Source organism: Centroberyx affinis, unplaced genomic scaffold (assembly GCF_046629955.1).
Source record: "Centroberyx affinis isolate AG114_WGS23_722 - 3 ecotype Tasmania unplaced genomic scaffold, CSIRO-AGI_Caff_v1 ptg000819l_1, whole genome shotgun sequence".
NCBI classification, from domain to species: domain Eukaryota; kingdom Metazoa; phylum Chordata; class Actinopteri; order Beryciformes; family Berycidae; genus Centroberyx; species Centroberyx affinis.
This window is the reverse complement of record NW_027279421.1, coordinates 79,324-92,848: the sequence shown is the minus strand read 5'-3', so window position 1 is coordinate 92,848 and position 13,525 is coordinate 79,324. Positions and strand designations below refer to the sequence as shown.

The 13,525-nt window shown below is 41.6% G+C and overlaps 2 protein-coding genes across 2 annotated transcripts; both read left to right on the top strand.

Moving 5' to 3' along the window:
- The first annotated feature begins 123 nt into the window (after window positions 1-123).
- stmp1 (short transmembrane mitochondrial protein 1) lies at window positions 124-2,350 on the top strand. The gene is made up of 3 exons (XM_071520679.1): window positions 124-281; window positions 723-776; window positions 1,709-2,350. The coding sequence occupies exons 1-3, from the start codon at window positions 267-269 to the stop codon at window positions 1,778-1,780; spliced, it is 141 nt and encodes a 46-aa protein (XP_071376780.1). The 5' UTR covers window positions 124-266; the 3' UTR covers window positions 1,781-2,350.
- Window positions 2,351-5,131: 2,781 nt separating this feature from the next.
- prdm4 (PR domain containing 4) lies at window positions 5,132-13,339 on the top strand. Its single transcript, XM_071520678.1, has 12 exons — window positions 5,132-5,157; window positions 5,523-5,586; window positions 5,714-5,829; window positions 6,073-6,261; window positions 7,081-7,851; window positions 8,468-8,617; window positions 9,058-9,176; window positions 9,284-9,369; window positions 9,815-9,942; window positions 10,603-11,172; window positions 11,870-12,038; window positions 12,255-13,339. The coding sequence occupies exons 3-12, from the start codon at window positions 5,715-5,717 to the stop codon at window positions 12,616-12,618; spliced, it is 2,661 nt and encodes an 886-aa protein (XP_071376779.1). The 5' UTR covers window positions 5,132-5,157; window positions 5,523-5,586; window position 5,714; the 3' UTR covers window positions 12,619-13,339.
- Window positions 13,340-13,525: the final 186 nt, after the last annotated feature.

Genomic DNA, 13,525 nt, shown 5'->3' with positions numbered 1-13,525 from the left:
CTCCGAACGGGGGGAACAACTACATCCACACTACGACGACATGCCTTTCTACTTCCTGTTTCACATCAAACCTTCTTATGACTTCTCGGCCACCGTCTTGCTGATGCGCATGCGTACATTTATTGTTGATGACATTGCTAGCTCGTTAGCCAAGTAGCTTAGGTGGTGGGTTGATTTCCCCCACTGAATCTCAAATAACTGCCAGCTTGTTAGTCAGAAAGTTAGTTTGCTGTTGCCAAACTTAGAGCAGACTTTACTGTTCCACCATGCTGCAATTCCTGGTGAGTTTATCTAATGTTATCGTACATGTCAGCGACGTTTTTCAGTCGAGGCGGGGATGCTCTGCTCTGTCTGGGATGCCAGCGTAGCTAGCGTAGCTTAGCTAACGTTAACTTAAATTAGATGACAACGTAAGTGAAACCTGGTTGAGCTTCTCGGTACTGTCAGTAGTCGCTTAAAAGCTCATTTGGCGTTAAAATTGCTGTTAACCTTACTATCGTAGTTATATCACATCATTATGGTTTTGATAGTGAAACTGAAGTCAAGTTCTCTCGCTAGTTAACAAAGCTGAGAGCTGTCACCACCACAAAGCTAACAGTCAAAGCTAACTCCTGTCACTCAACCAGGCGTAAACATGAAACTTAACGTTAGTAGATGATACTTTGAGTTGAGTTACAGATGTTGTGTTCCACCTTAAATCACACTTAGTGTTTGTCTTTCAGGCTGGCTTCACCTTGGGGAATGTTGTGGGGATGTACCTCGCCCAAAACTATGATGTAAGTATAAGGGATTTTCAATTGGAAGAGTCTCTGCTTTATTGGTTAACGTTCATTAATCAATCCCAGAGGTGTGTCAACTTTGCTTTGAGACACAAGTTTCAAGTCAAGTCCATGTCCATCAATGGCAAATCTCAAGTCTAAATGTAGAACATTAAGTCAAGTCAGAACAATCCAGTCAATTTAACATCTTAAAGAAAACAAAATATCTAGGACTTTTCAATGTAATATTGTTTCAATTTTGCAAAAACTCGGTAAGTGCATCATGACTTTGATTTCAAACAAATTCAGAAAACAGAATTTAAATTCAGTTGTCTGGTGGAACAAATCTCATAACTTTAATTGTCATTTACACATACAGATCTTTTGTGAGATAAGAATGCACTTTATTGATCCCCTAGGAGAAATTAGTGTATCACAGCAGCAATTGGCAGGACAAGGTACAGGATAGGTAATAATGTAATAAAAATAGTACAGGAAAGATACAAGGCAATATAAATTAATATAAAATTATAAAACTATGAAGATGAATATAAAATTGTTAAAAGTGGGTCAGTGGTGTTGTGCATTAGGTCCTGTGTGTGATAAATAACTGCTGTGTCAGACTGAGTCCAAGGATATAGTCAAGAGGTGAATGTCCAGACTGTCCTGACTTTAGAAACCTTTTCAAGTCATTAAAGTACAAGTCAAGTCCCAAGTCACCAGAACCCAAGTCAAGTCAGATCTCAAGTATTCTCTTCATGCATCAAGTCTCAAGCAATTAAATTGTGACTCAAGTCTCCACCTCTGATCAATCCGCATGTAATCATTGCCTCATTTCTCCTCCCTTCCCCTGGTTAAAGTTTGGGTTTTTGGACAGGTGCTGCTGTAATCTTTCTTTTACCCCAACGACCTAGCTGATTAGTCTGACTGTTGTACCTTTCCGTATCAAGGTTCCCAACATCTCCAAGAAAATAGAGGCTTTCAAGAAAGACGTGGAGGCCAAGAAGAAGCCCCCAGAGTGAGCCGAGTGGGTCCATGGTGTCAGCAGGAACAGAGGAACATACCACACGGACTGAGACACGACGTACACTGCAGAGAAACTATTTATTTTTATAGGGTTCATCTCAGCTTAAGGTTTAATGAGTGTACATCGGCAAAGGGATAAATCATGTAAAATGTTTATCACAATATTAACAGTGCCTGGGACAGTATTTTCTCTCCTTACTTTTTAGGCTTGTGCTCTCAATGTAGCCTATTTTTTTTAAAGATAAATTGTGCAATGACTGGGTTTAAATAATATTACAGCTAACTTGTGGGATCACAAGGTACTGTTGATTGACCTTTTATATGATGCACTGTGTTGTTTTTACTTAAACTAAGCATTGATAATCTTCACTTTGGCTATACATAATGCTCTATAAACTGAATATTGTCACAGCATGAAATTGGTGTTCAATGTTGAGATGTAGCAGATTTGGGGACTTTCCTTCACAAGCTCTCAAATTGCCAATAACTATTCCAAACAATTTTGTGATATTGGTTCAAAGGCTATTCTGAACCGGTCAGCTTTCAATAAAGTTGCTGAATATGAATTTTAAAGTCTCTGGGTCATGAATTAAGTAAAATCCAACTGGCACAACTGGCTGAACAATCCTGTCCGAATTTGTGAATAGTACAGCATGAATCCAGAATCTTGAATTTTTATTGCAGTGCACAAAGTCCATTAATAGTCTAAACCTGGTCTGCAGTTTGCTTGGGCTGTGTGATTACAAATACATCCACCAGATGGTGCCATTAACCCAGCATTTAAATGTGTAATTTCAAGTAAATTGGCATTTGCAAAAGCTTTGCAAAACGACACCGTGTCAATTTGTTTTTGTTTTTTAAATGTTTGTTACTAATTGATGAAGACTTGGATTCTGTTCAGCATCAAATGTGAAAATCTGCAGTATTTATCAGAGGATGTTGTGCCATTAGAAAATCACACATATAGTGAACTACATCAGTATGTTTAACTTCCTTGTGTATATTAACAGAAATACAGACGATATGGTGAGAATGATGGTGGCGACAGATTGTCAGCAATGATGTAACAGTACACAATGCATTTAGATGTTGTAGCAAGCACCCAGTCACACAGCAGGACCAAGCCTGTGGATGGTAGAGCTACTAAATTATCAATTCATATGGATGGAAAAAGCTTCTTGTTCTACTGTCTGAAACCATTAGATCTGAGATTTAAAAAAACAACCCAGTGGGATACAAGATGATCCAGCTTTTACGGCTTTCTACTGGATTTCATCGGGTATGAAGAGATTTCTTTTGAGTGATAAAGATTTTCAATCAGAAACAAGAGGCTATATTTTTATAAAACACAATTTAATGGGAAATGTAGAAAACACAAAAGACAAGACCGATATACATCATATAGGCTGTAGTAGGCTATATAATACTGTTTTTTGCATACATGTTGGTTATAGTACCTTTGGTTGAATCACTAAGGGAGGCAATAATACAGCAGTGGTATTGATGTAGGATTTTTGTAAGGTCAGACGAGATTAAATTACTGTATTATTTATCCATAAAACATACAGTCAAAATGTTGTGCAATCATTTCAGAGAGAGAGAGAATTTGAATTTATAAAGTACCTTTATTTTCACAACTCTGACATTGACAACAAAAACCCTATGGTCATGATAAAATCAACAACTACATTAACCATTATTATAAATAGACAGAGAGAATAAAAGCACTAGAACACATGGATGTAGGGAAACTACATCCATGTGTTTAAAAATTAAGTTTGAGGCTTCCCTCCTCATCCACCACACACAGCACCCCACTGATCCCCCACACAGACAAACTGAGCTACATTTTGCACCAGCTTATAATACAGAAACTCAACCTGAACCGATCATTCCTGCTAGAGAGAGAGAGAGAGAGATACTCACCTCATTAACTAAACCACTGAATAAGGTTGGGGTCAATTGAAAATATAAAGTGGTGCTGCATTTCACATAATAAAAGAACCTTCATTCTCAAAACGTCCTTATATACAGTGGTAAAATAACATTTTCATGGTAAAAGTTTTCCAGTTTTTAATGTAAAGAAGATTTACTTGCTGAATTGATTGTACTCAAAGTAAAGTGACCCCCCCATTCTGTCACTGAACAAATATAATCAGAACGTGTTTATGAAGCTTAAAGAGCTTAAGGCACACAGTCTGTAGGCACATTAAAAACAGTGAAAGTCCAAGGTCTATTCCAACTATAGGTGTGACCATTGTGAGATATTGGTCAGATCACTATAGTTAGAGTAACAATTAATGATAAAAGTGCAAAAGAAGCATGTCATCATCAGAACATTGCATTCAAAACGTGTACATCTTTGGCAACTTATAGCCTAATACTATTATGTGATAGTGGCATTTTCCAAAAACAAGTACCATCAACTGTATATGATGGCTTTGACCCTACAGCGTACAGCTCATCGGACAGAGTGTGACACTAACACTGCCAGGGTTACAGGTTTAATTACCTCTGAGCCAGCCATGCTAAAATTGCATGCAATCATAGAAAGCTTTATATCAAAACATCCATCAAGCTGTCTCAAGCTGAGAGAGGAGCCCATTTGATATGACAACAGCACAAGGGAAAGTTACAGCAGATCCTGTGTACATGGTCAGTCTGAGAAGTCGGTCTTAGCAGAGGGTCAGAAACAAAGTCCCAGCTCAAATGGATGCTGGTTGTTCTGATGAAGAACCTGTATGTCAGAATATTATCATCGGCGGTTTTGTGAGGAAACTTTGGACGAATGCAGCCAAGAGTTTAGCTTTTAGTTTACTCTAGTCTAGTCAAGTCTAGTTTAGTTTAATTTGTGCAAGAAAGTAAAATATAAAATGTCAATAGACATAATCAAACAAGATTGTCCTGTATGCACAGGTGATTGGAAAAAAAAAAACCCAAAGGGCCTGTGAGATGACACCTATATCAAATACAATTGAGTCACAAAGCAAAGGAAATTAACATATAAATAATTAACTTACAAATAAAAATCACACAGTTCACAAGTTCAAAATAATATAGTCCCTGCTTTCTGCCTGTTTGCTCCTTTTAAGAAACCTGTCTTCAGTGGAGTGCAGGATGAGTATTTGGCTGATACACAAAACATGACAAAATATTATTGCAAGATTAGCCATTGTGAAATAAGCATGGCCTTATTTTGGCCTATATGACAGAAGATCAGCAAACCAAATAGCCAATTAAACTTATTTATTAGGGGTATAATCATCAGAAAAACTGACCCAGATCAGCCAGATACTCCACCAGCCTTACTTGCTACGACGCATGCGCAGGGCAGTGTGCAGCCATGGCCCCCGTTCAGGGGGGTATTGTTTTGGTATGTTGCTGTTTTTATGGCATTTTTCCTTTCACATAATGGGTAGATTTGCTATGAAGCATCAGATTCGCCCGTGACTGGGTGTATTTACACTCAAACCTAGCTGCATTGCCTGTGATTTCTCTGTTTTGTTGAGTTATGGAGATAGCTAGCGAGGCTAACGTTAGCAGTGTGGCAAAACTGGATGATGTTTAGCTAACTAGTTAGTAAACAACTCAATAGCTGGTTGGTATTGGTGAATTCACTTGGAATCCACCGTTCACTTAACTATTGTATAGGTTTAACGTTAGCTAGTGAAATGTCAGTTGTGATAGTCATTCTGGTGGCTAAAGCTGTTTTCATGTGTGTCGTCTTTTCCTTGGCAGGGTGAGAAATTCAAATGCACCCTTTAACGGAACACTGATGATGGACATCAACTGCTGAATTCAGGTAGCTGACACTGCATACATGTATCGCCTCTGTGTTTCTTATATGTCGTCAGTTATATACTAGCATGCTCATGGGCTCACTCTATGATTGCTCATCCCTATTTAACTTTACGATGTTATCTCTCCAGGATGAATGACATGAACCTGAGTCCTGTGGGCATGGACCAGCTCAGTGTGCCGTCTGTGAGTGCCAGCCACCTGGGCCTGCCTACCTCCCCCACCCACAACCCCATTCCCACTCCAGGTAAGAAAACACAGGGCTGTCTTTGTCATTGGTAAATCACATTCTGCATTTTAAGAATCTTATAAGGATCTGTACTGGTCTGCAGCTTGTGATATTGGTATACCAAATGGATAATTGGTCACTTCATTCTCCGCAGTCAATCCCTTTGTTCTAATTTTGAGTATTATCTCAGATAGATAAATGCTCAAGCACTTCTCTAGGTGCTGAATTGACAGCTATTCATGGTTCTGTATTATTGTGCAGGCATGCCGGTGGCCATCCCCAGCCTGGGTCCTTCCCTGGGCTCCCTCCCTTCGGCCCTGTCACTCATGCTGCCCATGGGTCCGCTGGGGGACAGAGGAGTGATGTGCGGCCTGCCTGAGAGGAACTACTCCCTGCCGCCTCCTCCGTACCCCCATCTGGAGAGCAGCTACTTCCGACACATACTGCCAGGTGGGGAACCTACTGGTTATCACGCCTTTTCAGCTGAAATTGACTAAATTAGTTTGATTACTATGCATGCTACACAGCACATATAAAGGGAAATCTTACATTTCAGCATGTACACTGAATGTACAAAATATTAGGGACACTTACTCTTCATGAAGTACACTGGTGAGGTGAATCCAGGTTAAAGCCATTATCCCTTATTGATTTCCCTTATTAAATCTATGCCAATCACAAAGGAGGAGATGTAGATAAAGAGAAGCAGACGAGTGAGAGAAGGCTTTTTTTAAGCTAAGACAAGACAAGAGGCTGCAACTCAATATCAGAAGATGTTCCATGGTATTTTCTATATTTTTTATTCCATGGTATAATTACTGTAAACAAATGAGACCATGGTCAAGATTATTGATAGCCTAATGCTAGAGTTACTAAAATTAACTTATTAACTTAAATTATTTCCCATAAACTCAATTATTTTCTATCACAAGGATGTTGTTACTTGTCCCCCTCCTTCCTGTTTTGTGCTATAAAACAATCCAGCAGATTTCCTGCGAAATCTGACCTGGTGGTACACAATGTGAAATGCAGTGTGGTGGCTGGTAGAGGCTGCCAATCTTCTTGGCAGTGGTCATGATTGTTTATGGTAATTATAATAATGTCTCAAAATTAATGTGTAAGTGTTTTATTGATGTTGAAATGTTGCACATAGCATGTTTACAATTCCCCTGTACAATCTGATTGATTGTATAGGGGAATTCAGACCAACAACAGCTATATTGCACATGTAACAAATTACTAAATCCAGTTCTCTCTTTCCTGCTGTAGGTATCCTGTCCTATCTGGCAGACCGTCCCCCACCTCAGTACATCCACCCTAGCAGCCTCAACATGGATGGGACCCTGTCTGTGGCCAGCAACAACCCCTCAGGTCTGGACCCCTACAGTGGCCCCGGGGGCCCACTGGAGCAGGGCCTGGTGCCCCTGGACTCCAGACAGGTGAGCGGCCAGGGCGACCTCCACCAGGCCGGCGCACATGAGCTGGACTCCACAGGCCTGGCCATGGAGTCCCGCGTCAGCAGCCCCATGTCCCCCGACAGGATGGGGGAGGAGCTGGCCACCATGGACGGGGTCGGAGTGGTGACGGTGTCCGACACCCAGCAGCAGCTCGGAGGAGGAAGGCAGCCCCAGCCGCACGAGGGCCTGACCGGGGTGGACTCGTCCGGTGGGGTGATGCCCCTCCATGGGCCCCCCGTCCTGGAGCTGCCGGTGGTGATGGAGCCAGAGCACATGGGGGGCCGGGTGGGCAACGCCGGGGGAGGAGGAGCTGGGGGCCTGGGGGAGCAGCTCCACTCGACTGGGGAGCTGAACTCCGGGGTCGTCAGTGTGGTGCTCACTGGCTCCATGTCCGCCCAGGGCCAACTGGAGCCGGTGTCCCTCCATGGACACTCTGGGATGGGGCTGGAAGCAGTGAATGTGTCGCCCATCACAGCGGAAGTGTCCCTGGGGCCGGAAAACAACCTGGTGCTGGTCAACTCCACCCTGCAGCTAGAGGACTCTACCTCCAACAAGGAGAACATGGTCACTGCCTACACCATCTGTGAGTGTGGAGAACCTCATTTTAGCTCTGGTAGTTGTTTTGCATGGTTCCTACAGCTCTGAAAAAAACCTGGAAACATCAATGAATTTGAAAATTTCCAGTGCTTTCAGACCTAGAACAGGTATGGAAAATCATAGAAATCCAATGGAAAATACTTTTGGAAATTTTGTTAATAAACTTTCTTTAAACCAATTAGGTATATAATGTCAAGCTTGGCTCCTGCTAGATCTTGAGATCTTTGAAAGAATGATAACACAAATATCACATTTCTTTTTTACAGTCCCAAGTGATAGCTATCACAAGCCAAAACAAGACCTGTGACATTCAAACCAGCTTATTCAACAAAAAATGTAACATTTGAACAATAGTCTGTGGTAAATATTAGTCTTGGAATTTACACTAAATATCAACTTATACTCATGTACAAACCATGGCATTTCTTGGGCAAAAATGTCTTTGGATTGAATGTGTTGCTTCAATGATGGCATACAACAAGCTAACCCACGCTGTAGTGTACTGTTAGACGTTGTTACTGGCCATTTAGTCATTTATGGAAAATAAGTGACTCAAACAACTCTCGCCTGTAACTTTTGTGCTGTTGTGGTTTGTCTACCAGGGTGTACACTGTGTGAGCGCTCATATACCTCAGACTGTCCAGAGCATGGCCCAGTCACCTTCATCCCAGACGCGCCCATCCAGAGCCGGGCTCGCCTCTCTCTGCCGCGTCCGCTCTGCCTCCGCGTCTCCGTGGCTGACGAACCACTTGGTAAGAGAGGAAACCAACTTGAGCTTGGTGACGAGAGCTTAAGATCCACAAGGACAAAAATAGGCTTGAACAGGGTTTTCCATGGCTAGTAGAGTAACAGGCAATGCTTGATGCAGTGCAATGTTGGTGGAACATGGGAAGATACCCTTTTAAATGTGAAAGGCGGTGAAATGTCGGTTGATAATATCTGTACACTAAAATATCAGTTGGGCACTAATGTGGTGGGTTTTGCATACAACAGATATTAGGAACAAATATATATGGATAGGGCCTGAACAAGGAAAAAGCACTATTAGAACTCATTCAAATGCCTTATGTAAGGGAAACGATGAAAAACATAGTACATTTCATACTTAGGTAGTCAGAGAAAAGGTTAGTTGGCCATCCAATAGATTAGTGATGTAGCTGGTATGGTGACTTGTGCTTGTGGCATTTCTTAGGAGTTTGTGCACGGGACGTCATTCCTCCGAGGACCTGCTTCGGACCAATGGTTGGGCAGCATTGTAGCAATGTGGATCTCTCTGATTGGCCGGAAAAAGACACACCTCAAATATGGAAGGTCAGTGCAATGACTTTCATAGAATCGTGGTTTTCGTAGCCAGTGAAAAGACCACAATAAGTAGACCAAAATAATAAAGATGACGAGCCGTCCTCTCTCTGTCTCAGATGTACCACAACAATGTGCTGGAGTTCTGCATCGTGACAACAGACGAGAATGAATGCAACTGGATGATGTTTGTCCGCAAGGCAAGGTAAGTCACACAGCCATGCATGATGGGATTATCCTACATGATCTCAGATGTGCTTTTATAAAAAGTTGAGTTCTGAGGTGTACATTTTGAATCATGTTGAGTGTAAAATATGTATAGCTGACATTATGGATGCACAATTGTGTATAATTTTCTAGCACAATTCTAGCTTTGAATGTGCAATTGTAGAATATTGGCATTTTGTCAATATTGAAAGATTTAATTTGTTTTAGAGCGATCTACATATGTAATTAAAAACAAAATGTTGATATAAGATACAAAAAGTGTAGTAAAATAATTTTGTTCCCCAAATCATCAATCACAATATCTAACAACACATAATTTTTACCATATTCATGCAACGCAGCTAATATGTTACTTTCACCATCCATGTATGTATATGTTACTATTGTTATCTCTGAATTTGTGTGTGTGTGGGTGTGTGTAGGACCCGTGAGGAGCAGAACCTGGTGGCCTACCCTGCCAACGGTAAACTGTTCTTCTGCACTACCACAGAGATCCACCCAGACCAGGAGCTGCTCTTCTATTACAGCAGAGACTACAGCAGGCTGATGGGTGAGATGAGACTCTGCATGACTTTGACTTGCACCTCATGATTTAAAATGCATATTTCAGGTGATATAGATGCCTTATTGATTCAGCAGTGAGCTCCATCCATCTCTATAAACATTTCTGAGTGCTTTGTAGCATCCTGGTTAGTGTTGTTTGATTTTTCACTTTGATAAATGTTTGGGGAATTTTCTGCAGCTACAGCTAATGATTAGCTTATGTCTGTACCTTAGGCTTCAATCTTGTTAAAAAGAGTATGGGCTTTGGTGATCCGGCATCACTTTTATTTGGGTGCACAAGGAGTTTGACTGGGTTAATAAGTGTTGACACATTACAAGAAAATCACACAATACAAGACTGACACACTAGCTGCAGGACAAAACGTTACAGGACCTCGCATGTAGTGTAGACAACACCTACTGTATGACAGTAGACCAATAGCAAGAATGTTAGTTTGGGCAAAATTTCACTAGGTGGCACCAATTTTCATAAAAGCAATGTTTTCCCCTGAATTTGATGAATTCTTCTTGCTCATGGTATTGCGTTGTGACACCACATGCTCTTGCTATGCATAAATATGATTATAATCAATAAGTTCTCAGCAGAAGAAAGGCATTAGTTACAAGTGAATCGATGTTGACCATTCTACCTTTCTTTCCTCCACAGGTGTTCCTCAGGTGCCTGAGGGCCAGATCTGCCAGTGTGGTAAAGAGTGCTCCTCCTTTGCTGAGCTCAAGTCTCATCTTAGCAGCCATAACAGCAACCACAGCCATAACCAACCTCCACACAGCCACAGCCCCTCACAGCAGGACCACACTCAGCAGCAATCACAGCAACAACAGCAGCAGCAAGAGCAACAACCCCAGCAACAGCAACACGCTCACCAGGAAGAGAAACTGACCAATGGGACCTCTAGCTCCTCCTCTTCCCCTTGGCCCTGCCACGCTCACAGCACAGCCCATACAAACAATGACAACAGCAACAACAACAACAGCAGTAACGGCAGCAGTAACACAAACTCTAATAACACTACCTCCAGAGCAAACTCGGGCGGTCAGGGCCACGCGCGGGAGAAGAAGTTCAAGTGCAGCATGTGTTCCCGAGCGTTCATCACATCCACTAAGCTGAACGTGCACTTCATGGGCCACGTGGGGATGAAGCCTCACAAGTGTGAATACTGCAGCAAGGCCTTCAGCGATCCCAGCAACCTCAGGATGCACCTCAAGATTCACACAGGTGAGTACATGCACGACTAAAGTGGTCATCTGCGAGATCTGTGGTTTTGATTTTGGTGACGTCTTGGGGGCAAAGAGCTCATTGCTGTGGTGTTTCTGCACTGCACTTCCCAGAGATCACCTGTCAGTCAAACAGTGTGTCCAGTGTGTGTGTGTGTGTGTGTGTGTGTGTGTGATGTCTTTTTCCTTGGATTTTCTGTTGATGAAGTTTGAGTTTCTGTAGGTGGTGCTCTTTTCTTTGTCTGTTCAGCCACGGTGGCTATCACTGGGTGTTTGGAGCAGCAAATGTTAAAAGCTTTCATGAACTGGGTTTAATTTGAATCACTATTTTGTTATATAGGTCGGTGATAGAGAGTAGCAAAATGGATATTTATTTATAAGAAAATGTTGTGGATTATTGCATTTTTTGTCAGAGGGAAAGATGTTACAGACAGCTGCCTAGACAAAATATTTTAGTGTTGTGCAGAATCCATGACCAACCAATCAAGTTGCATGCTGGAAAATCCTTGAAACTGGGCAAACCCTACGCATAAAGATCTCATCCCAAGCTTTTTAAAACATTTTCAACTGCTGAAAGAAGAAAATGCTATGTCCACATCTATTGCAGTGTAGCTGTGTATCTTGCAATATTCCGCACGTAGACATCCATCCATTCCTGCTACATGACTGATTCACACGCTCCTTTTCCCTCTCAACAGGTCAGAAGAACTACCGGTGCACGGTTTGCGAGAAGTCGTTCACCCAGAAATCCCACGTGGCGTCGCACATGGTCATCCACACCGGCGCCGAGAAGCTCAAGTGTGACCTGTGTGACCGGGCCTTCATCAGGAAACATGACCTGAAACAGCACATGTTCTCTCACACACAGTACGCGACTCATTTATTTTACACTTGATAGAGCGGTGCAAGTAAAATGGTGTTTTTATGTTTTAGGTTTGATTGTCGTAATGTGGAAATTTAAATCTGCATCGTCTCTAATAGCTGGTGTTTCCTCTTTCTCATCTTTTCTCCTCTCTCTTGCTCTTCATATTCCTCTTGCGTCCATTCCTTCATCATCCCCCGGTTCTTCCACCACCGCCACAGCGAGCGTCGGATTCAGTGCCCCAAGTGCGACAAACACTTCCTTAAGACCAACCACCTAAAGAAGCATATGAACTCTCACGAGGGCCGGCGAGACTTTGTCTGCGAGAAATGCCACAAGGCGTTCCTCACCAAGTACCACCTCACCCGCCACCTCAAGATATGCAAAGGGCCCAAGACGGAAAGAGTGTCCCGGAAAGAGCAGGACGGGGAGGAAGACGAGGAGGAGGAAGAGGAAGAGGAGGATGACGGCAGGGGAGGAGGAGGAGGAGGGGTGGACAGACTTGTTGACTCAGCCAGTAACGAGGACTGTGGTTTAGATGTCGCGGGATATAGCTCTGAAAAATCCCTGTCACCCCCACATTGACGACACTGTGCCTCTTGACTTGTTTTGTTTATTTATTTACTTTTGTACAATATGGTTGTTTACCTCTTATGTTTTTTTTCAGCCAAATTCCAGTTACTTTGTCAAATTTGAATCTGAACATTTGACATTTAATCAGATTTTTCTAATCAATACATGCTTAGATTCTCCAAAGCATATCAGTGCTGCTAAAATATCTGTCGCATTATAAGCCAATTGATAAATATCAGCTTGTTGCTAAGATGTGTTTTTTTTTTTTTTTTTTTTTTAAACTCAGGCCCGTATCATATTGGTTGTTGAGGTCAATATAAGCTATCTTTCATCGTAATTCCTTCTTCTGGTTTTCCTTGACTCACTCAATAAAATAGAGTGAACGCCTGGTATTCATTTGTGTAGTTGCAAATTAACAACATAATTTAATCCAGTCCAGATGCCGCGTTATTGCATTCTGGTCTACATCAAATAAGGAATTATTTGATTACACATCATTGCTAAATGGTATGAACTTTATTTATATAAATCATGATAATATTTTCTATGTTTTTGGTTTTTTTTTAATTTAAGGTGTTTGTGTGAATGGATATGAGCCTCTTGAGAACAGGAATTTGGGCATTAATGTGGAATTCCTCACTGTGTGACTGTCTGCAACTTGAATGTTAAAATATGTCATAGTTAAGTCATATTTGGTGCATAATGTTTTAATAAATGAACATTTCCAACTGTTTTATGTTGTTGGGTGATACATTTTATACCATAGACCCTAAAAAATGGAATGTAGTGGAGTGTAAACCCACCTCAACTCAGTTTACCCAGCTTTTTATTTGCACAATAGTTTACTGACCTTTTTTAATCTGTACTAAATCTTTATTATATGAAAATCAGAGTATTCGTCACAGTAAGTAGTATCAAA

Excerpts from the sequence above, each read along its gene's own strand:
- prdm4 (XM_071520678.1), top strand. The coding sequence starts at position 5,715 with ATGAATGACATGAACCTGAGTCCTGTGGGCATGGACCAGCTCAGTGTG. Across the intron at positions 8,618-9,057 it reads CGTGGCTGACGAACCACTTG|GAGTTTGTGCACGGGACGTC; the intron begins GTAAGAGAGGAA and ends GGCATTTCTTAG. Across the intron at positions 12,039-12,254 it reads CACATGTTCTCTCACACACA|CGAGCGTCGGATTCAGTGCC; the intron begins GTACGCGACTCA and ends CCACCGCCACAG.
- stmp1 (XM_071520679.1), top strand. Across the intron at positions 777-1,708 it reads ACCTCGCCCAAAACTATGAT|GTTCCCAACATCTCCAAGAA; the intron begins GTAAGTATAAGG and ends TTCCGTATCAAG.